This window comes from Typopeltis vanoorti, chromosome 16 (assembly GCF_054136105.1).
Source record: "Typopeltis vanoorti isolate ZY-2024b chromosome 16, IOZ_Tvanoo_1.0, whole genome shotgun sequence".
In the NCBI taxonomy this organism is placed as follows: Eukaryota; Metazoa; Arthropoda; class Arachnida; order Uropygi; family Thelyphonidae; genus Typopeltis; species Typopeltis vanoorti.
In genome coordinates, this window is record NC_143564.1 from 113,167,215 (window position 1) to 113,190,341 (window position 23,127).

General features: G+C 35.8%; 1 protein-coding gene across 1 annotated transcript in view; it reads right to left on the reverse strand.

The window, feature by feature from the left end:
• ATP8A (ATPase phospholipid transporting 8A1) overlaps window positions 1-23,127 on the reverse strand; it is a 1,088,708-nt gene that overhangs the window by 453,796 nt on the left and 611,785 nt on the right. The window contains exon 25 of the mRNA XM_090406292.1: window positions 20,055-20,119. Coding sequence (XP_090262418.1) covers window positions 20,055-20,119 — 65 coding nt within the window. The remainder of the gene's footprint in view (window positions 1-20,054; window positions 20,120-23,127) is intronic.

Genomic DNA, 23,127 nt, shown 5'->3' on the forward strand with positions numbered 1-23,127 from the left:
GCAGAGAAAAATCAGATCTGTGGTCGAGGCCCTTTGCTCTCAATGGAGTAAAGAGGAATAAATAAGTAAGTTCAAAGGGCAGTTCAGATGCCCTGCTCTTACAGATGTTGGAGGTTTAGGTGTATCAAAAGTGAGGATGATATTACTGGGAGGAACCAGGCAGCCATCCCTATACAGCTCATACCTGTCACTCCTCTACTTTTAAGCTGTGAAAATATTTCCTCATCAGGAATATCAAGGATTCCATTCTGCTATCACTTCTCCACAAGAATTAATTGTTTTATGAGGTGCTACTGTGACTGGTATTCCATCCATTGATGTTTCCACCAAAACATAGTTTCTTAACTGTTTTGGGAGAACCTGATAGCTCTTCTAAGCTTTCTTGAATAAAAAAGAATTACATTTTCTCTGTCAATAAACATAAAGTAGGAACCAGGTTATTAGCTTTGCAGTGTCATACAGATGATAAGAAAAACTGGTACATTTATACTGGTATCACATCTTTTGATGTATCAATACTTGGTTGGTATCTTGTTAGGATACATGAAACATTTTAGGATAAAGAGTTCATACTGAAGAGATTTTTTGTTCAATACCAGAACTCTCCACCCACCATAGACCCACACATGGATACCCACTGACCATCAAGCAACGACCATGCTTGGGAGCAGAATGGCAGGGCTACCCTCGATGCTATATCAAAACCACAGCAGCAAGCATTGAGCCTTATCCCCAGACCATGGGGTAGGAGAATGACTGTGGCACTGCTGAATGTTGCAAGCAGACCTACTAGTCGACTGATCCTGCCTGAGCCATCCAGAACCAACCATCTTGCAAAAGCTGTGAAAGACTTACAAGTTCCCCCCTTTCCAGATCCACAGGTTGCATCGCATGGCAAACAAGGCAGCAGGGCAGTGGATCCCAGTGGTGGTATTTTGGAAGGAAGATTAGTAAAAAAGACTCAGAAGAATTAGAGTGAAGAAGAAAAGCCAGAAAACGAGGACGAATGAAAAAGGTCAGTATCATAATTGGGAGGCACCTTTCCACTATGAAGGTGCTCGTGGGGAGCGTGGAAAGAAAACAATATAGTCCCATTGCATAAAGAAGTCTGCAAGGCACAAATAACAAATTATTCATAGCAATACTTTATGGTACAAAAAAACCAGAGGAACAAATTAATATATTAAGATGCAAATATTTTGTTGGATTTCTACCTAGCATTGCCAGACCACAAATTATGTGGTCTGGCAATGCTGGACCACATAATTTGTAATCAACAGCAACAACCTAGTTGAGTAAAATATATTTTACTCAACTAGATTGTTGCAGGAACAATTTAAATTTTAACTGAAATGGAACTAACATTGTAATATAGCACAATACACAAGCCAGATAAAAGGAACGTAATTCAGAGAAGTGATGCTAAGTATGATTTTAGAATGAATACCTCCCAGGTGTTCAGCAAATTAATGGCCATACTTACCGAGGTTGGGAGAGTGTTTCATAGCTCATGCTGATACTAAAAGTACTCTCACACTTGTGGTGACTTCTATGCAGAAAGGCATCTTCTAGTTGATGCTTGGTGAAAGGGATATCCACATGATTTGCATCCTGTTTTGGCATATTGATGATAGTGAGTGTCATTTTTAGAAAGTGACATTGGTTACTTGAAGAAAAGACTAATATTAACAGATCTACCTATCTTTTCAAATTACGCTAAGATGCAGGAACATGGATCTTTATGTACTCCAAGATTACAAGAAAATGATGCTGTTTCTTCAGAGAAATGGATGAAGAAGGATGCTAGATGAATGTGTGATTTGAAAGTGTTAGCATGGAAATTATATTCATGAAGAACTTTAGCTGCCTTGTTAAATGTACACTCCTAGATATAGAGGGATGGGAATGATTTTTTTGTGATTTTATGTGTCACAAAACATGCAGTGAGTGTTTTCTGAATATTGTACACATTTGTTATAAAAAGTGTTATAAGGATGAGTTCTTTGGAAGGGCTGTGTTTTTCAACAAACAGCCCCAGCTCTGTGCGTAAGCGTTTTGAGGATGCTGTAATACTGCGATGAATGATGGCATGATTACTAGTATGAGAGAAGTGACAATTTGCCCATTAATGTCAGTGCTGTCACCTATCAAGAGGCTTGCAACCATGGTTTTCCATATATTTCTATCTTGTGCATCTCTAAAGGTCTTGATGGTACTTTTTTTTTTCTGTTCTATGTTCCATGTACTTCATATAGTGATGTCTTAGTTAGCCTAAGATTTTCATATTTTTGTTCTCAATTTTTTTCATCGAGTTTTCTTCCCCCCCCCCAAGTACTTGTTCCCAACGTTTTCTATCCAGTGCAACCAATCTCCATCACCCTTCTTAGTAAACACATCTCCACAGCCATTGCATTTCTTTTCCAACAGACCATGTTTCAGAGGAGTACATCTTGATGTAAATCATAGTCAGTCCCATTCTTGTATTTTGACTGATTGTTGTATGATATGTTTCATGTTACAAAGGTTGTTTTAGCTATTTGTATTCTTTTAATTTCTTGTTCACATTTTCCATCATACATGATTAGACTGTTACATCAAATATGAAACAAGGGTGCACCTTATCTTCACTGTTCTCAGCCATCTATGCAGATCATATTATGCAGGAAAGTAGCATTAAACCCGACATCAAAAGTAGGGATGTAAAGCTTAGTTCTTTATGTTAGGCAGATGATGAGTAAAAGTCTGAAGGATTTCTTAAATAAATAGGTGGAAACAATGAAAACATCAATTGAATGGAGAAAACAACCTGTATTTATAGAACAAGTAAAATATTTCAGCTATTTAGGCACAATTTTTAATGAAGATGGCAACTTCATATTTGGATTCTAGTAGCAAGGCTTATACATTGGTCAGACATAACTGGTAATTAGTTTACGGAATTAATAACGCATATAAAGTATATTAATTAAAGGTAACTTTAATGAATAACTTGTATATTTCGGCAACGTCACATTGCCATCTTCAGGAACATAAAGATATGGTATGTGCACGGATATTGTCCTACTTTGGCCAAACAGGCAGAACAGCAAATATCAGGATTTCAGAACACCCAGACTACATCCGGTTTCACCAGTACAGCCGCTCTGGGCTGGCAGACCATGCCTTAGATACCCACCATAAAATTCGGTGGAAGAAAACAAAAATAATTCATCGTAGCAAGTTTAAATACGAAAGATTATTCAAAGAATCTTCAGCAGCTCTAAAAAACGTTCCTAACCTCAACAAATTTGGGTGCATGAAACTACCCCAAATTTGGGAGACTTACATTATGAGAACTTCAGGCCAACTGCCAAGACTACCAAATTAGCCCACAAGAGGGCACCATTAGGACTTTAGGAACAATATTAGTTTCTTGCTTTCTTCCTCATTTGCTTTGTGTTAGTGCCTGCATGCACATATCATATCTTTATGTTCCTGAAGATGGCAATGTGACGTTGCCGAAATATAGAAGTTATTCATTAAAGTTACCTTTAATTAATATACTTCATATTTGGAAACAGCAAGAAAATTAGCAAACTGATATAGTATGGTAGGAAGTCAAATCAATTAAAAAACTTAGATGAAATAAAAGAGAAACTATTCAACACAATGAATCATTAATTTTAAAAGCAAGGATATCAGGAAAGAACTTGACATCGTTTGCATTCAGAAATGTGTTAGCAGAGCTAAACTCAGCTAGTCAACAGAAACTCTATTGCACCATAAACTCATTCACTGTTTACACTTTTGCCACCCTCTCAGTAAATGCATTTCATGTTCATATCACTCCCCATGCAAAAAATTTATTTCTTATCCTTATACTCACTACTTCTTTTTACAACTTCCAGGGATGGCCCCTTATCCTATCCCTTCATCCTACCATATGATTAAATTTAACCAATTTCAATCCAATAATAATCATTCAACAGTAATTAAAAAATAACACTGGGTTTATGGGTCATAAAGATTTAATAAATCTACTAGTTTCACCACATAAGCTAGTGGGTTCATCTGGTTGGGATGAACATACAAATATGCAACAAGTGTTAAATATGAATCAATACATCACTAAAAACATCGAATATGTAGAAACCGTTACACAAGAATACAAGCAAAACAGAAACATGCGAGAGTGGATGTTGGCACATGGTCAGTCATTGTTCAAGAGGTGTGAACGGATTCTTTGCAGAAAAATTAAAGTCTGATCTGTTTAAAGATCTAATGAGTGACTTCCAAATGTCGCACAAAATCGTCCCTTGGTTTCAAAGCTGGATAACTGGACCTCCACATAGCCTTTAAAAGAATGCGGAGAACCGACTAGAGCTTCTGACCTAATGTCCAATCCTCACCTTATCATGGTGCACCCTGTTGAGTATCAACCTGGATACCGAACGAACAAGGATGGCTGGCAATATGGATATAGCCGACCAATTTATATTCTTATTGGCTTAAACCAATATACAAAATTATGGTACAATATGACAAAATTTCATGCCGGCTGGGGCATCACCTGGTTAAACAAGGCCCCTGTTGTTTTCGCCAGGGAACCAGGGCGAACAGCGAAAAGTCAGCTACTGGAACAAATCTGAAAGCACACCCCAACTTTAAAGATCAATACTATCAACATAAGAAGCCTGAATGGCAAAGAAATGGAGCTAGCTGAGGAATTAGATAAGTACCAGATCGACATAATAGGGGTGACTGAAAAAAAAAAGACAAACTGGTGAGATCTTTCTGAGCAATAAATACAAAATGTTATATTCAGGAAATGACAATCAAGGAAAAGAAGGAGTAGCCATAGAATTCAAAACAAAATACGAGACTAATCTTCTTGAATGGCAGGCAGTCTCAAGAAGAGCAATGTGGGCCAATATAAGAATGAGGAATTGGACAATGAGACTAATTTGTGCCTATGGTCCAACAGAAGGTTCTACTAAGATAGAAGTGGAGGAATTTTTTGAGGCTTTAGAGAAAGCAACTGACACAATGAAAAAGGGAAAGTTGGTCCTTGTTGGGGATCTAAATAGCAGGGTAGGAAATGATAATCATATATACAAAAATATATTGGGAAAATTTGGAGAAAAGAGCAAAGCTAATAATAATGGCAAATACCTGTTGGATTTCTGCTCAGGACATGGACTGGTTATTAACTAACACCATTTTCCAACATAAAAATGTGCACAGATTCACATGATGAGAAGAGGTAAGGAATAAGAAAAGTCTCATTGACTATGTTATTGTTGATAGTGATGTTTTCTCCCTGGTGGAGGACACCAGAGTTTACAGAGTATTTGAAATCAGAAGTAATCACTATTTAGTCTTGAACAGGATAAAATTGAATTTCATATTGAAAAGAATAACATGTAAGAAAGTTTTACAGCGAATAAAAGTTGAGCAGCTCTCAGATGTGAACTGTAGACTAAAATACAGAAACATCATTCAAGAAAAAATGAAAGAGTTTGAGAACAGGAACCAAACCTTGGAGATTAAGTGGCAAGCCTTGAAAAAAAACCTGATTGATTCAGCCAGAGAGGCATATGGTGAGGTAGTCTGCAAGGATAGAAAAATCAGAACTGCATGGCGGACACAGGAAGTTAAAGAGGCATGAAGGAAAAGAAGAAAGCATATCAAAAGTTACTGGCAAATAAGTCAACTTTTGCTCTTAAAGAATACAGAGACAAATGTAAGAAAGCGAAACACTGTGTAAAACTAGCTAAACAAAAGTCATGGGAGGATGTTGGCAAGAACATAGAAAATAAATATCAAGAAGGTGGTAAGATATTCTGGAGGTTGTTGAAGAAGCTTAGAAATGGAGGAAAGAGTGAAGTAGAAGGAGTTAGAGATGATAAAGGTGACATGAAAACGGGAGAAAAAGATATCCTTGAAGTATGATGTAATTACTTCGAAAATTTGCTAAATGAAACAAGCAGTGATAGCACAATGGTAAAAAATACTCAACAGGCATACGGTCAGGAATATATATACATCCATACTTGAAGCAGAAAAAGCCATCAAAGGCTTGAAATGTGGAAAGGCAACAGGAGTAGATGATATTTGACCAGAAATGCTGAAGTATGGTGGTATAAAAGTCTTACAGTGGCTGCACTGCATACTTCAGAAAGTCTGGACAGAGGGACGAATTCCTGATGATTGGAGTGGAGCTCTAATAGTGCCCATATATAAAAAGGGAAATAAAACTGAATGTGAGAATTACAGAGGTATTTCCCTACTGAGTGTTCCTGGCAAGATCTATGCAAGTATACTTGAGAAACGGTTGAGAAGAATTGTGGAAGAAAAGCTTGGTGAAGAACAAGCTGGATTCAGGTCAAATAGAGGCTCAGGATCAGATCTTCACTTTACGACAAATAGTTGAGAAAGCATGGGAACATAACAAAGATCTGTATTTAGGTTTGTCGATCTAGAAAAGGCATATCACAAGGTGCCAAGAGAGAAGCTATTCAATACGTTACAGTTATATGGTGTCAATGCAGCATTATATCAAGCAATACTTAGTCTTTATTTGAGTTGTAAGTCAGCAGTTAGAATTGAAGGAAGTACAGGAAGATGGTTTAATTTTAAATTTGGTATGAGACAAGGATGCACATTATCCCCTCTCTTATTCATTATCTATATAATGAATAAGAGAGGGGATCACATTATGAAGTGGTAATAAACAGTATATCAGAAATGGAGATGTTAATGTCAGCTGTTTGCTTTATGCAGATGTTATACTTCTAAATAAATCCACTGCAAGTTTGCAAGATATCCTGACTAAATTGAATAACCTGTTGTAATAGATATGGTATGAAGGTCAGCATTAAAAAGACAAAGACAATGAAAATAGGTAGAACTGTCAAAAATGTCAACTGCGTTTTGAACGGGAACCTGGAAGAAGTAAAACATTTCAGCTACTTTGGCACGATTTTTAGTGAAGATGGTAAATTAAATATGGAAATAGACAACAAAATCAACAAAGCTGGTATGGTAGGAAGTCAATTGAATAAATTCATATGGAATAAGAGAGAAATTAGTTGGAACACTAAATTAGCTGTATACAAGAAAGTGTTCAAACCAGTTTTAACTTGTGGATCTGAGAGCTGGGTCAGAAGTAAAACATTTGACCTAAGACTGGAGACCACAAATATGAGAGTCCTGAGAAAGATTAGAGGCGTGAATAGATGGCATCAATGGCAATATCATAGTAAAAATGAGGATATTAGGAAAGAATTTGACATTGTCAGCATCCAGGAATGCGTTAGCAGAGCTAATCTCAGGTGGTATGGTCACTTAAACACGAGGAAAGATTAGCAAAACAAGTGTTCTTTGCCAGGTTGGCAGGAAAACGACCCAGAGGAAGACCAAGATATAGGTGGATTGATACGGTACAAAGTGCCTTAGACGATAGAAATATAAGATCTGATAATGTTGGCATCTTGACAAGTAACAGACTGATTTGGAGGAAAATTGTAGATAGGAAGTTAGTAATAATGTAAATTTTTCATGTAGAACTATCATATCCTGTACACCCCTTGAGGGTACATGTCAGGAATTTGATGATGATGGTGGTTTCTTAGAGTACCTTGTGAGTGGATTACCATTGCAGCCTCTGATGTTGCAGGAGTTGAAGTTATCTGCTATGTATGGCATGGAGCTCTTATCCCATTCAATGTTGTAGTGAGTGTGTGAGAAATGGAATGCCAGGTCTGAGCTGTCTTTTCTGTTGTTATTGACGTCTCTAATATGCTCCTTTTGCCTTATTTCTAAACTTCTCAATGTTTGCAGTATATAATTAAGGTCACAAGAACATGGAATATTGTAAACTCTAGGATGCTTATTGAAAGGGTTGTGGTCCTTGGGTGAGCGTAACAGATCTCTTACCATCATAATGGGTTTGAAGGCCACTCTAATGTCATAGATTTCAGGAGATTTGGTAATTTTTTGTGAAAGTGTTCGGCAATAAAAGAGATGGAAATTGAGGCTCTGTAATGAATGTCATGGATCTGTTGTGGAGAGGATTAGAGAGTAGTAGTCTTTGTGCTATTTTTTCATCAGTGGGAGCCAGACCAAGACCTCAATAAAGGTCGAAAGCAGTTTGGGTAGTGACCCTTCCCATAATGCAAGTGATGTGGAATCATTAGTCTCTGTATACAAGGTTCCTAGTCGTGAAGTTATTTTGCATGCAAACGTTGTGTACTTACACTTGGATAGGGGGATTGAACCAAGAATATGATTTCTTGGCATCTTTAATTTATTTTAAAAGATGATACTATTAAAATCAAATGAAGTGTGTGCACATGAAATAGAAACTTACATAATTAAATAATATAGTTCTGAATAATAATTTCCCGATTTTAATATGGAGAGTCCATCATTAACAATAAGATTTATATGATGTGGAAGTATTTTGGAACTTTCTTTAAAGAGACACTTATATTTATGAGAACATCTGTGTCAGTGGCTGCTGGTACATAAGCACTGCGACACTGCAGCACTCCCAAGGAAAAAATGGAAAAATTAAATTTTGTTTGTGTTTATAAATAATAACAATGCTTACAACATTATATAAATGCAATACAACATGTTAAAGGTTACAGCTCATGTTTCGACTGATTGAATAGTTAATAATTGGAAGTGTTCGATTAATGCTTTAGATTACGAAACAAATGCACTGAGATATAATGCAGTGTTGGAATTATCACGTTAGGTCAGTTATGACTAGACTCGTCGATATTCATTTGGACTTGTCACTGAACACAAGTGAATCCGACACTACTCAACGAGCAGTGTCGGATTTGGTTTGTGAAAAAAAAATATTATTAAAAATTTCATTAATATTAAATTTAATATATAATATTAAAAATATTATTTTTAAATAATATTTTTAATAAAGCAAATTTTTTAATATGTAAATTTACTTATTAATAAATTCGTTACTGATTAGGAAAGAATGAATTATTTTTCTTATTTTGGACATGCAGCACCCCCACTTAAAATTTTCACTGGCTGCCACTGATCTGTGTAGTAATTTGGTTTAGTTTCAAAGTATCCTTTGGCCAGCATTAGTAATCCCATATTCTGCTACACCTGATTTGTTGCATTTCTTAGCAGTAATGTAGGGCTGATGTTCTGAAAGGCATATAAAAGCAGATTGGCCTTTGCCCAAAGTAGAATAACTTCCAGTTGCATGGGACTGAATAGACTTTGGGTAGCAGAAGAGGTGGAATTTTATCTTTTGGAGATGGTATCATAATGTTAACTGAATTACTAGGCTTGAAAATATTAAACTCATTAACGTGCAAGAAATGTACTCCGTAATCGTTGTTAACTTTTATGAAGAACTATAAGAAAAAATTCCAAAACCTTTGATAAGGCTTCACTATAAGGATGCTATTTTTTCTGTTTGGAATAATTCATGTGAACAACTAGAAATCTTAAAAAAATCAGTAACTTTCATCACAGAATTAATTTCACAACAGACTGGGAAAAAAAAAGAATTAGAAGGTTCCTTATTAAGATCCGTTTTTTCCAAATCTTTCTTCTTTGGTCAGTATATCCATCATGCTTCAAGTCACCATCCCTTAGAATATGGCATTATTAAATGCCTTCTTTCAAGAGTTCAAATTATCTGTTCTTCAACTGATCTACTTCAAAAAAAAAAATTTCTATAATCAAATACTTACATAAGTTTATTTCAAAATGTGCACACACACTTTATTTGATCTATCAGGTTTTTAACCAGCTATCTTGCAGTTGCACATAAGAAGAGATTCAATTTTCCATAAACATTCATTGTTGTTTAGTTTTTTTAATTTCAAACTGTATTACACTGATGATGATTCTTAATATGTGAATTGAAATATTTTCTTTCAACTACATCTATGTGCAACTTAGATAATGAATAATTGTTAAGCATTCCTTGGCATTGTGAAGCTAACATATTAGTAAGTATTAACTAGCTTGCAAATAAAGGTACGCTGCTTGGAAAGAAGTCAATGAGGAACAAACAGCCATGGCACCCATCTTAATAAGATGTAGGACCTCCTTTCATTGCGATGACTGCTGCAATCCTACAGACATATTTTCCACAAGCATATAATAGCAATCATACAGTTTGATATAGGAATTTGGCCTATTTTTCCTGCAGGTATGTAGTGAGGTCCTGGACTGATGTGGAGTGGATGCCCCCTTGACATCATCTAATGCTCCAGTTCAACCTGCAGATGTTCAATAGGGTTGAGATCAAGGCTTTGTGGAGGCCAGTCAAGTGTGATGACGTTGATGTCCACAAACCACTCAGTTACAGCAGCAGCCTTATGACATAGTGCACTGGCTTGCTGAAAGAGACAATGGTCACTTCCATAAAAATATTGCAAAGTAAGAAGCATGGCATTGTCCAGAAAGTTCAGATACCTCTTCGAGTTCAATATTATTCATGACACTAAACAGAGGTCTGAGGGCAAACCAGGAAAATAGGACCATACCATCACACCCGCCACCTCTGAATTTTTATAGTTGGGGATATGCACTCTGTTAAGAGATGTTCACCAGGCATTCTCCATACCTGTTCATCTGCTTGGTAGAAAGTGAAGCATGATTCATTGCTCCATAACACAGCTTTCCAGCTTCCACAACTGGCTGTACATTGCACTTTGCACCACTGAAGAAGACATTGTATGTTGGTTTGAGTAATGTTGGGCTTGCATATTGCCGTCACAACATAGAAACCCATGTTTTGAACTGCAGTTCTGAATGTTCTTGTACAGATTCGTGTTCCATCCGATGCTCGCAACTCTGCATTCAATATGTCAGCTGAAAAATGGCAGTTTTTATATATCCTTTGTAGCACCCTACAGTCATGTTTGGTGAGTGTGGTGGGTTGTCCACTGCAGGTAGCCTTTGCAGTTGACTCCCTGTGCTTGCATTTCAGTATGGCCCAATTTGTCAACAATATGCCAATCAGAGATAGGCCTGCATCATGGCATCCTATCACAACACCTTTTTCAAAATCTGTCGGTTTCCTTCTTGCAGCTATTTCACCTAGACATGATTGCACTGACTTGGGAGCATCATATTCCTCCAATTTATACCAGCAACAAAGACATGACTAGTTACATGGCACAATGCACCTTGCCCATGGGGATGTCTGTTGACTTCTTTCCAAGCAGTGTAGTTGGCTTACTGAAACATTTCTTTAGTATTAGAGCAAGTAGGGATTGCTTTTGCTATTCTATGTATACACTTCGTCTCTACTAATTACTTCAAAACTGTGACACTTTTGAAAAACAGATTTTCCATAATACTTGGAAATTTGCTTCTTAATTAAATTTGGAATATAAGTTGTTATATCAATGAATAATAATAACAACAGATTAACTACATAAAAAGCTTTTTATTCATAAAAGCTTTGCTAGGTATTCTGTATTTGTAGGCATCTTTGATAAGAAAATAGGTCTTTTGTTATATTATTATTATTACTTTTTTGGTGTGATTTCCATCCATGAATGGTTGTACAACTATAGTACCATTTCATGCCTCCAATAAACAAGGTTGTGGTCTCACACTGGTGAATGAAATGTATTTCCTATCTTAAGACATTCATAAACATTCATTCATACATTGGATTTGAATATGCAGACTATTTTTTGGCTCTCAAGTATGCTAATAATTCAGCCAACCAGAAGGTCTATTTGAAAAAACATAGATAAGCAGTATTAACAAGCACTATTTTCCACAATAAACACAATCTATTGAATATGTCTAAATTCAGACAATGTAGTAATGCTCAATATGTAATAATAATAACCATAATAATAACTCAATAATAATCAAAATTCCCAGATGTCATTGAACAGCACACGTAACCTATTTGTAAAATTAAAGAAGTTTTTGGGTCTACTAAACAGCCTCAAATTATGGAAGTCATTAAACCCATGCTAATAAGTCAATAGCACTAAAAATGTTATTATTATTATTACCCCAAGACCCTATGAAGTCAAAGACACATCTGGGAGGTCCTTTTATCACACACACAGCTCATCATACCGTGCCTTGAACATATTCAAACTCCTTGCAGACACCACACTCTCAGGCAAGGCATTCCAATCATTCACAACTCTGCATGACAAAAACCTGCCACTCACTCCCCTACTCACACCCTCTTTATACAGTTTCCAGGGATGACCTCTGGTTCTCCTCTGATCTCCCACTATTTTCTGTAGAACTTCTCCAGCATTGATCCTATAACAACCCCTTACCAACTTGTAGGTCTCTATCATATCTCCCCTCTTCCTCCTGTCCACCAGACTCTGCAAATTACATCTTCTCAATCTTTCCTCATACTCAACATTTTCCAGAGGTCAGAAACTACCTTAGTCATATGCCATTGTGCAACAAAATTGCACAAAACAAGTAGAAAAGATTAGACAAAGCCTAAAGTTCAATGAGGGGTGTGCCCTCTATGGGTGCTGTTGGCTAGCCTTAGTTGTGCTGGGTTGGAGGCCTATGAATTAAAGTTTCTCTAATCTTGGGAAGTTTAATACAATCATATTTATTAAGATTAGGCTGGTTGATTCAGGTCTATCTGACCATGTCGTGGATACCTTACAAAATTAAAGGGAAGAAAGCTACTATACTTCACCATGACAAATACAAATTTGGAAGACTTTTTTTTTAGAATCAGTAGAAGATTTAAAAAACCAACCTCAATTTAATAAATATGGTTGTATTAAACATCTCAAAATTTGGGAAACTTTAATTCTTAAGCCTTTCACCAACACAACTATGCCTAGCCAACAGTACCACAGAAGGTACCTTAGCAACATTCACTCTTGGATTAAATTCACTGTTGAGTTGGAGATAAACAGTCCTTACTATTTTTGGATATACTGTATTTGCCAGCATATAAGATGCACTTTTTTTCTTTGAAAATAGTTTTTATTACTTTCATTTCTGGAATTTTTCTCTGTTCCAAATTACGCGATTTCTTTCTTGCTTCCTTGTGGTGTGTGAGAGCATTCTGGTTACGTAGAAAATCTGGAATTTTATTGTCTAAAAAAATGATTATTCATCAAGTGAAAGCGATAGCCGCTAACAGAGGGATCGCCAACTTTACTGGATCAATATCATGGTGTTCAAGATTCATGAAGAGAAACCAGCTATGTATGCAGATTAAAACAAAAATATTACAAAAAATGCCAGCTGAATATGAAGAAAAAATTATTGAATTTCATCGATTCGTGATTAACGCAAAGAAATGAGAAACTTTTGAACTTGCGCAAATAGGAAACATGGACGAGGATCCATTGACTTTTGATGTGCCCTTAAACAAATCTGTAGATTCCAAGGGCACAAAAACTGTTACTGTTAAAACTTTGGGTCATGAAAAAAACTCACTACATGGTTAGATTAGGTATTTGTTGAAAGTAGACCTACTTATTACTGTATATTTGAAATACTGTAAATTGATTATAATATTCAGTGATAAAGTTTCTTTCCTAAAAACTTTGTACAAAAAAGGGGGTGCATCTTATATGCCAGCAAATATGGTACTTGTTGAAGTATCTAATTCCATTTATAGGAAGCCGACAAACACCAGATGTTACTTTCATGCTACATCCCATCAGCACTCAGTGCAGAAAATAGACATTATTCATTCCCAATGCGACAGAGCTTACAAAATTTCCACTAATATAGACAAAAGAAACCAAGATTAGACTGCTTGAGTTCCATGCTATCAGGTAAATAAAAAAGTTTTGCAATTTTTCACTTGTCTTAGTATCTCCCATAATGCAAAGCACATCTCCTTTTGGACATGTATAATGCTATGCATTAAGGGAATGGCCACTACCCAGAACAGTTTCGACCTTTACTGAGGTCTCATCAGTGGGAGCCAGATAGTAAGGCAAGTGATGAGAACTTATACTACCTTTACGACGAGTTGCAGCAATCCTGAAAGTACTTCAGGAGCAAACTTTGTTTGCTAACACTTGGATAAAGGATAAAACCCAATATATATAATTTTGTAACATCCAATATATATAATTAGTAGCATAGCCAAGTGAAAAAACTTCCATAAACTTATTCTCTAATCCAGAGAATTTATAATAGGGTGTGACACCCTTTGGCAACTCATATAAGTAAATATGACTTCTCCATTAATTCCACCTTAGTATCACCACCTATGGGTCTGGCTCCCACTGATGAGACCTCAATAAATGTCGAAACTGGTCTAGGTAGTGGCCCTTCCTTAATGCATAGCATCATACATGTCCACAAGGAGATCTGCTTTGCATTATGCGAGATAGTAAGGCAAGTGATGAGAACTTATACCACCTTTACCACAAGTTACTCCAGTCCTGAAAGTACTTTAGGCACAAACTTTGTTTACTAATACTTGGATAAAGGATAAAACCCAATATATAATGAATTTAAATTTGTAAAGCAAACAAGTCTGAATTATACCAAGTTCAACGGACATTTTAAAATGGTTCAAAAGTCACAGAAAAAGAGTACACACTAAGTTTAGAGCACACAGATTGAATGACGAATATCTGTGCTTTATGATGCACATAAAAAGATTGTGCTATACAAACCACTAGAAAATAAAACAAGTCATTGCAGTGAACTCTACCAAAAACTAACTTACTAACTTTCTTTTTGGTTACCTGATACCAAAGAATGGTTACAATAGAACATTAATTAACAAAATTCTCAAAGAAACCTGGATGAACATGAAAACCAAGGCTTTACAGTGATTCTATTTCATACACAATAAGTCACAGATAAAATAGCAAGGATACTGCATCATCAAAATATAAAAGTTGCCTTCTATCCCATCAACAAAATCTCTAATCCCCTGAAACCTCCAAAACCTCTACATCTACCTCTTAAAAAACCCAAGTGGCTACAAGATCAGCTACACTGTATTTTACAGTACATAGGACGGGTAGGCAGGTCAAGAGAGGTATGACAATCTGAACACATCAAGGACGTTGAGAATGAAAGAAAACAAATCAGGACTAGCAGCACAAACAACTGAAACCAAACATCAAGCATTATAGCAACAAAAAAAAATGCCCCACATAGATTACAGATTTTCTCAGGAGCATTCAAAGAATCAGCTGAAATGATAATACATCAACATTGCAACAAAAAAGGGATGATTTTACATCAGGTCTGGCAGGTAGTATGACAAGGTTCAATCACAAGGATTTTAAGAATTCACCACTAAAATTAATGCAATTTACCTAAGGATATGGTTCATGTTCAGAATTGAAAGTAATCCTTCTACCTTTATTAACCTCCTCCTTTTTTTTTCAATAAGATGGAGACTTTGGTATGCAGTTTTTAGAAAAAGATACATGATGAGAATGATATTTATACTCAGCATTTCTACCATTCACATCAAAAATAAAGGAAGAACAGTCATCCATCAAACTCTCTCTCTTTTTCTATCCCCCCCCCCTCATACAACAGAATGAGAACATAAAATCCGCCTTTTTTTAAATATCTGAATGGTTTCAGTGGATAATTTCATCAACAAGTGGCTGTTCTCTATGTTCAAGACATGCATCTTTTACACCTGAGTATATAATCTAAGGAATTTCATCACATGGCAATCCATGGTGTTTATCAAATCTCTTACTCCTGTGGTCTATTCTGCTTTGCAGCTGGTTGTCATATCATATACCATTAGCCAGAAAACAATTTTCTCTGGAAGAAGAGTGAAGTCTGTAACAAGGAAAGCTCATCATCATCAAATTCCTGCCATGTACGCTTAAGGGGTGTACAGGATATGATAGTACTACATGAAAAATTTACATCACTACTAACTTCCTATCTACAATTTTCCTCAAAATCAGTCTGTTATCTATCAAGACTCCAACATTATCAGATCTCATATTTCTTCTTCTAAGGAACCTTTTACAGTATCAATCCACCTATATCTTGGGCTTCCTATGGGTCTTTTTCCTGCTAACCTGGCAGACAAAGCTTGTTTTGATAATCTTTCCTCTTCAATTCGGTTTAAGTGACCATACTACCTAAGATTACTTCTGCTAACGCATTCTTGGATGCTGACAATGTCAAGTTCTTTCCTAATATCCTTGTTTTTAATATGATATTGCCATTGATGCCATCTATTCATGCCCCGTAAGCTTTCTCAGGACTCTCATATTCTGTAGTCTCTAGTCTTTGGTCAAGTGTTTACTTCTGACCCAGCTCTCAGATACATAAGTTAAAACTGGTTTGAACACCATCTTGTATACAGCTAATTTAGTGTTTTCACTAATTTCTCTCTTCTTCCATATAAATTTATTCAATTGACTTCCTACCATATCAGTTTTGTTGATTCTTTGTCTATTTCCATATTTAATTTACTACTTCTACTTACCAATTTTCTACTTCAAGTATAGATGTGTATTCCTGATTGCATGCGTGGTCAGTGTTTTTCACAACTGTGCTATCACTGCTTGTTTCATTTAGCAACGTTTCAAAGTAATTACTCCATACTTCAAGGATATCTTTTTCTCCTCAGTTTTCATGTCACCTTTATCATTTCTAATTCCTTTTAAAGCACGCTTTCCTCCATTTCTGAGCTTCTTCAACAACCTCCATTTTCTTGATATTTATTTTCTATGTTCTTACCAAAGGCTTCTCATGACTTTTGTTTAGCTAGTTTTACACAGTCTTTAGCTTTCTTACATTTGTCTCTGTATTCTCAAAGAGCACAAGCTGACTTATTTGCCAGGAACTTTTGATATGCTTTCTTCTTTTCCTTCCCTGCTTCTTCAACTTCCTGTGTCTTCCATGTAGTTATAAAAAAAATAACCAGTTATCATTTTTAGATGTTCTCCTCATCCGGTCACCTTCAAATACTCTTACAACTACAGTTTACAGGAAACCAACATTCACAGGTCGTTATATTCTTAAAGAATCTGCCCATCATCCTTGTAAAAAAACAGGAATCATAAAATGTCTAATCAAAAGAGTCAAAACTAATTGTTCTACTTCTAATTTTCTACAGAAAGAACTTTCTACTATCCAACAGCACATGAAACTCGATGGCTTTTCCAAAAAGAGTACACAACATCTTCTTGATTCTTATAATCCACCACTAAACAACAAAAATTCAATACGTCGAGTTCCAATTCCATACATCTCTGGGATTTCAGAATCTATTTCAAGAATTCTGAAGAAATATGAGTTAACAGCTACTTATTCACCTATTAACAAATTATCTTCCCATGTTCCTTCTTCTACAGACAAATGCTCAACTATGTCTCTTCCTGGAGTTAATCAAATTCCCTGCAACTGTGATCTCTTCTATTTTGGACAAACTGGACGCTCTCTAGAAAAAAGAATCCAAGAACATCAATCCTCCATTCATCACAACAAACCCGAAAAATCTGGATTGGCTCAACATGGAATAGAAACTAACCACAACATCCTTTGGTCAAAACTTGCCTCTTACATAGATCCCGCTATAAATTTGAACATTTATTCAAAGAAAGCGTAGAGGCCTTACTCCATCATCCTAACCTGAATCGGAATGACTATATATCTGTATCAAAAATCTGGGAAAGTCTAATCAGGATAACTTATATTAATTCATATTAATTTTATGTTATTTAAAATCATTGAAATTATTAATTAATATCTTTAATTCAATCATGTCTCTGTTTAAAAATATTTCTCTTTAATACTTAGTGATATAACATCACACGGCTTGTTCTATTTATAAATGATCTATTATTAGTATTCCACCTTGTATTTTTTAAAACTGCTCTTGTACTGCTACTGAAGATGGTCTGCAATTTTCAGACCGAAATATTTGGCTAATTAAATATCTTTTTTGTGTGCGTGCTTATATTATACACTGTGTAAGGTATGATGATGGCAATACGTACTGTGTCACCAGAGGTTGTTGCTGGGGGGGGGGGGGTTGTTTCTATAGAGGATCTTTTGAATTATATTTTGTGGATAACCATTTTTGGATAGAGTTTTTGATATAAGTGAGAGCTCATCAAGTACATCTTTTTCTTCTGTGATGATATTTATTGCTCTGTTTTTTAGCATATGTATGATGCTAAGTGCATAATGATGATTAGATGTAAAAGGAAGATAACGTCTGGTGTCTGTAGGTTTGAGATAGATTGTGAGCCTGATTTGGCCATTATCTTGTTTTTTAACTAGTACATCCAAAAAAGGTAATTGATGGTTGTTTTCTAATTCTAATGTGAATTTAATTTTATGATGGAAAGAATTTATTTTCTGGAGGAACTCATGTAAGGTACCTTCCGTGTCTTTCCAAATGATAAACACATTGTCAACATATCTCCATCAGACTGATGGTTTCGGAGTTATTTTTGCTAGGATGTCATTTTCTAGTTTTTCCATTAACAGATCCCCGCAGGGTGGTGACAGGGGACTGCCCATGGCTAAGCTTTCCAGTTGTTGATATACTGTGTTTTTCACTTTAAAATAAAATAGTATATCAAATAGTATATCAACAACTGGAAGGCTTAGCCATGGGCAGTTCCCTCACCACGATTATGTATATATGTTTATCAAAATCATGATCCAATAAATCAAATATAATGTATCATATTTAGTGAAAAGGACCAAATATTAACTATCAAATTCACCCTTATTATGTCAATCTGGTACTTATCCATTCCTCAGCTAGCTCCTTTTCTTTGCCATTCTGGTGAAAGCTAAGAAGCATTTATTCCTGGATATGGGAAGTAATAATGCTGCTTAGCTTTCCTTTTTTGATCTGCTGTACTAAAACTGAAAATTTAGATAGATGCTGAGTTCCTTCTCCTAGGTGACTTAATTTTTAAATGAACTCACTTGAGAAGAAAAATTTAAGATGATGATGTTTGAATTTATGGCCAAAGCAGCGAAATCTATTATGTCTGTATACTGTGTACTTCTAGCCTGTTTTTCAGGATGAAAGCACTGCCATCTCCATGTGAGTTAGTTGGTCTCACATTAAAGAGTAAGTAAGTAAAGAACCTAACACTCCCAGAGACTCAAGATCAAATTACAAAAAACTTTCATCTATGTGGCAGTTGTCATATTCTAGGTTAAAATGAACTTATTGAAAACTATGTCCATGAAACAAATAAAAATTAGTACATTAAAAAAGAAAAAAGTACCACAAAAATTAACAATGGACATGAGTATTGTCCTTGTGCATATCCAGAAAAATAAACTACAAAATCACTGATGATGATGATGAAACAGTATCCTTGATAGGAATATTGGCACAAGAAGACTACAGCCTTATCTGGGCCTACATAAGAATAAAACAGGAAAGAAACAATGAATATATATGCTGAGTATATATGCTGCTAATCAGATATGCGATTATTGGGATTTCTGCAATAGTCAGTGTAATTTGCTATATATTGGTGCCTATAAATTTATATAAATCTTTTTTTTAAAGTTCCAAAAGTATTACAATTATCTTAAAATCATGTGGCAATCTAATATTATATATTTATTTCTAACCTTCCACCAAATGTTTTAAGTTAGGGATGAAAAGCTTTTTGAGTGACACAGGCCCGTAAATCTGGAATCAGTAACGAATGTTGTAAAGATAAGAAGATGTGGATAAATTTGAATGGTAAATATATGTAGCATAAAACAACAAATGGCATTTACAAGTGCTGAAACAAATTTCGATTGGGACGAAGAATATTATTTCAACAAGTGAACATAAATATAAAAACATTGATATTATGATGTTACATAACATAACAGGTAGATGATTAGAGTTCTACTGAATTTCTATTGAGACACTAATTCTTACTATTTTAATATTTTTTTAATAGACAAATAAACCTTGATAGCATGATGATATATCATAGAAAAGGAAGAAGCAGAACTCTACTACAGCTGAAAAGCCCTTATTACTATTGAGTGATATGTAAAAATCTTTCATCTTTAAAAATCTAGAAAGATGTAAAAAACAATTATTGCAAATAATTGTCAAAATTTCATTTACTCACATCTAAACTGTCTTCATTTATCATTAAAAGAGGCATTCCTTGTGCAAGAAATTTACATGAATAGCCTATAATGAAATAAAATGTGAAAATCAGCATGATAAAACTCATACGATGAATATATATGCTGCTAAAGAAATTTAATGGTAATTCACAACATAGAACACAAAGTAATTTGAATAAAAAATACACAGAATATCAAGTAGTCATTCAATTATTTTCATAATGCTCTATGGGCTGAGTCATAGGTGGTTTTTTGTTGTTGTTGATTTAGATCCAGAATTACAGAAAACAGATTCTTGATTTTTTTTTTCTTTCCAACCATATTTATTTTGGTTGAGTATTCTAAAAAACATAAGCAGATTTCTGGAATATTCTGTCACTTTTGAATTATAGTCTTCTTAAAGAAATAGTCCATCTACCTGCATGTAGGGTATAAAAAACGAGGTCTGCAATTACATTTTGTTCATATTGGTTCAATACTATATATGAGGGTGGTAAGAAAAGTTCTCAGCCTCGTCCATAGACACCATTGTCATGATTTTTTTTTTCTAAGTTGGTACATCTGTGATAAGCATCCATGTGAAATTGCAAGTCATTCTATCAAGTAGTTTGTTTTATACAGCTGTCTGAAACAAAAGTGATGTCTGTATCCCTTGAAATGGATAAAATTGAGTATCGTGCAGTTATAGCATTCTTTCTAAAAGAAGGTTTGATAACTAAATACTTAAGGAATTGCCAGTGTACACTAGAAATATAAATTAAATCAACTTTAATATATACTTTCCGATATTTCAGCAACGTCACATTGCCATCTTCATGGGAACTTAAGTTAAAGACACGTTAACACAAGTACTACATAACAGCAAATGAGAAACAAAGCAAGGAAGCTACCGTTTTCCTAAAGTCCTGATGGTGTCCCCATTATTAGGTGTTCTTGGCCTTTGGGCTGAAGTTCTTCTGATATATGTTTTCCAAATTTGGGGCAGTCTCATGCATCCAAATTTGTTGAGGTTTAGATGTTCCTAAGGGCTGAGGTTGATTCCATGAATAGTCTTTCATATTTGAACTTGCTGCGGTGTACTACTGTGGCGAGTATCCATGGTCTGCAAGCTCAGAATGGCTGTACTGGTGAAATCGGATGTAGTCCTTGTGTTCTGAGATTCTAATATTCGATGTCCTGCCTGTTTGGCCAAAGTAGGAAAATTTACAGCTGCAAGGGATCTGGTATACAGGTCCCTTGCAGCTTCCTCTAGACCTGGTATACAGGTCTAGGTGAAGTGGATAAGGGATGCCAATTTTCTATATGGTCTGTAACAAAAGGTCAAGTCATGTTTTTTTAGGATTCTGTTGATTTTTTCGAAGGTGCCTTGGATGTAGGTAATGGATTTAGAATAATCTTTTTTGTGAAGGGAGGGAGGTGGGTTGTGGATAACTGGTTTAGTATTTTTTGGATTTTTTTTTTTTTTTTTTTGAGGGGGGGGGTAGCCTTTGGCTGAGTAAGTGTTAAGGATGTGATTTAGTTCAGTAGTTAGGGCTTGGTCATTTGAACAGACCAGTTTTGCCCTGTTAAATAGTGTCTTAATAACTCCATATTGTTGTGAGGGGAGGGAATTGTTGGTGAATGTATCTGCCTGCATGGGTGTGTTTTCTAGAAACTGAGAAAACCAAGGTTCCATCAGGTTGGCGGGTGACTAGTGTGTGTCTAGGAAAGGGAGGCCATTTTTCTCTTTTTCCAGGGTGAACTTGATTCTAGGGTGTTGGCTGTTTAAGTGTGCTAAGAAGGAGAGGAGTGAATCCGGGCCATGTGGCCAAATAGCGAACACATCATCAACGTAGCGAAGCCATATGGTAGGTTTTGTGGGGCAGAGTTAAGACTTTCTCTTCAAAAGTCTCCATAAAGAAGTTGGCCGAAGGTGGGGGAGAGTGGTGAACCCATGGCTGTCCCCTCTACCTGTTTGTTGAATTTTTCCTGCCAAACGAAATAGCCTGAGTTCATTGTGAACTGAAATAGGGCTGAGATATATGGAGGAAATTTAGTTTGGATTAGCTCTAATGTTTCTTTGAGAGGGACATTTGTGAATAAGGAGGAGACGTCAAAACTGACCATCAATGTTATTATGTTGGAGTGTAAGGTTTTCTATACTGGCTTTGAAGTGGGCTGAGTTTTTTTGTGTGTGATGGTGTGTTGCCAGTATAGTGTGATAGCACTTTGGCTAAATATTTAGCTAGTTTGTAAGTGGGGGAATGAATGCCATCCTATGGGATGTAATGGCACATTTTCTTTATGTATTTTTGGGAGCTCATATATATACGGGGGTAGGTCTAGAGTTATATGGTTTTAGTCTGTTAGCAATCTCCACAGGCCAAGAAGTGACCTTCTTAAGGAGTCTATGGAGTTTTCTAATTTGTGAATTGGTGGGATTGTATTCAATGGGGAGGTAAGTAGCTCGATCTAACAGTAAAGCTTTAAGCCTACCTGTGTAGTCATTATGATTGAGTACCACAGTGGCGTTCCCCTTATCCGCTTTGGTGATAACTATTTCTTCGTTTTTCTTCAATTCCCGTAGAGACTTGTATTCACTAATGGATATGTTGGTTTTTGGTGGTTTTGCTTTTGTGAGAACACATCCAATCCAATATTGTTGGCAATGTGGTTTGGAAGGTGGCGAATCCCACGTTCAATCTGGATCATTAATTCCTCGGCAGGTAATTTCCTAGGCGCGATGGCGAAGTTGTGACCACGTGACAGAGCGTTGAGTGCTTCAGGCTTCAAGATGACTGAAGAAAGGTTAACTACAGTGTTGGTCTGTAGTTTTGGTTTGGACGTCGAGTTCTTTTTTAATTTATAAAATGTGTTGATATGTCGACTCTGCATTCCTTCGAATTCTTTGTTTGCCGCAGTGCACGAGACGTCATGCAGAACTGACCAAATTTCGTGATTTAGAGTATTTGAAAGCTCCTGTGCTAAAATAGCTCTGTTTACGTCAGCTAGGGACCCGCATGTAGCATTAATTTGCTCCTGAAGTAAAGCCTGGCTTGCCCGGTTGTAGTTATGGAGCGCTTTCTGTGAAAC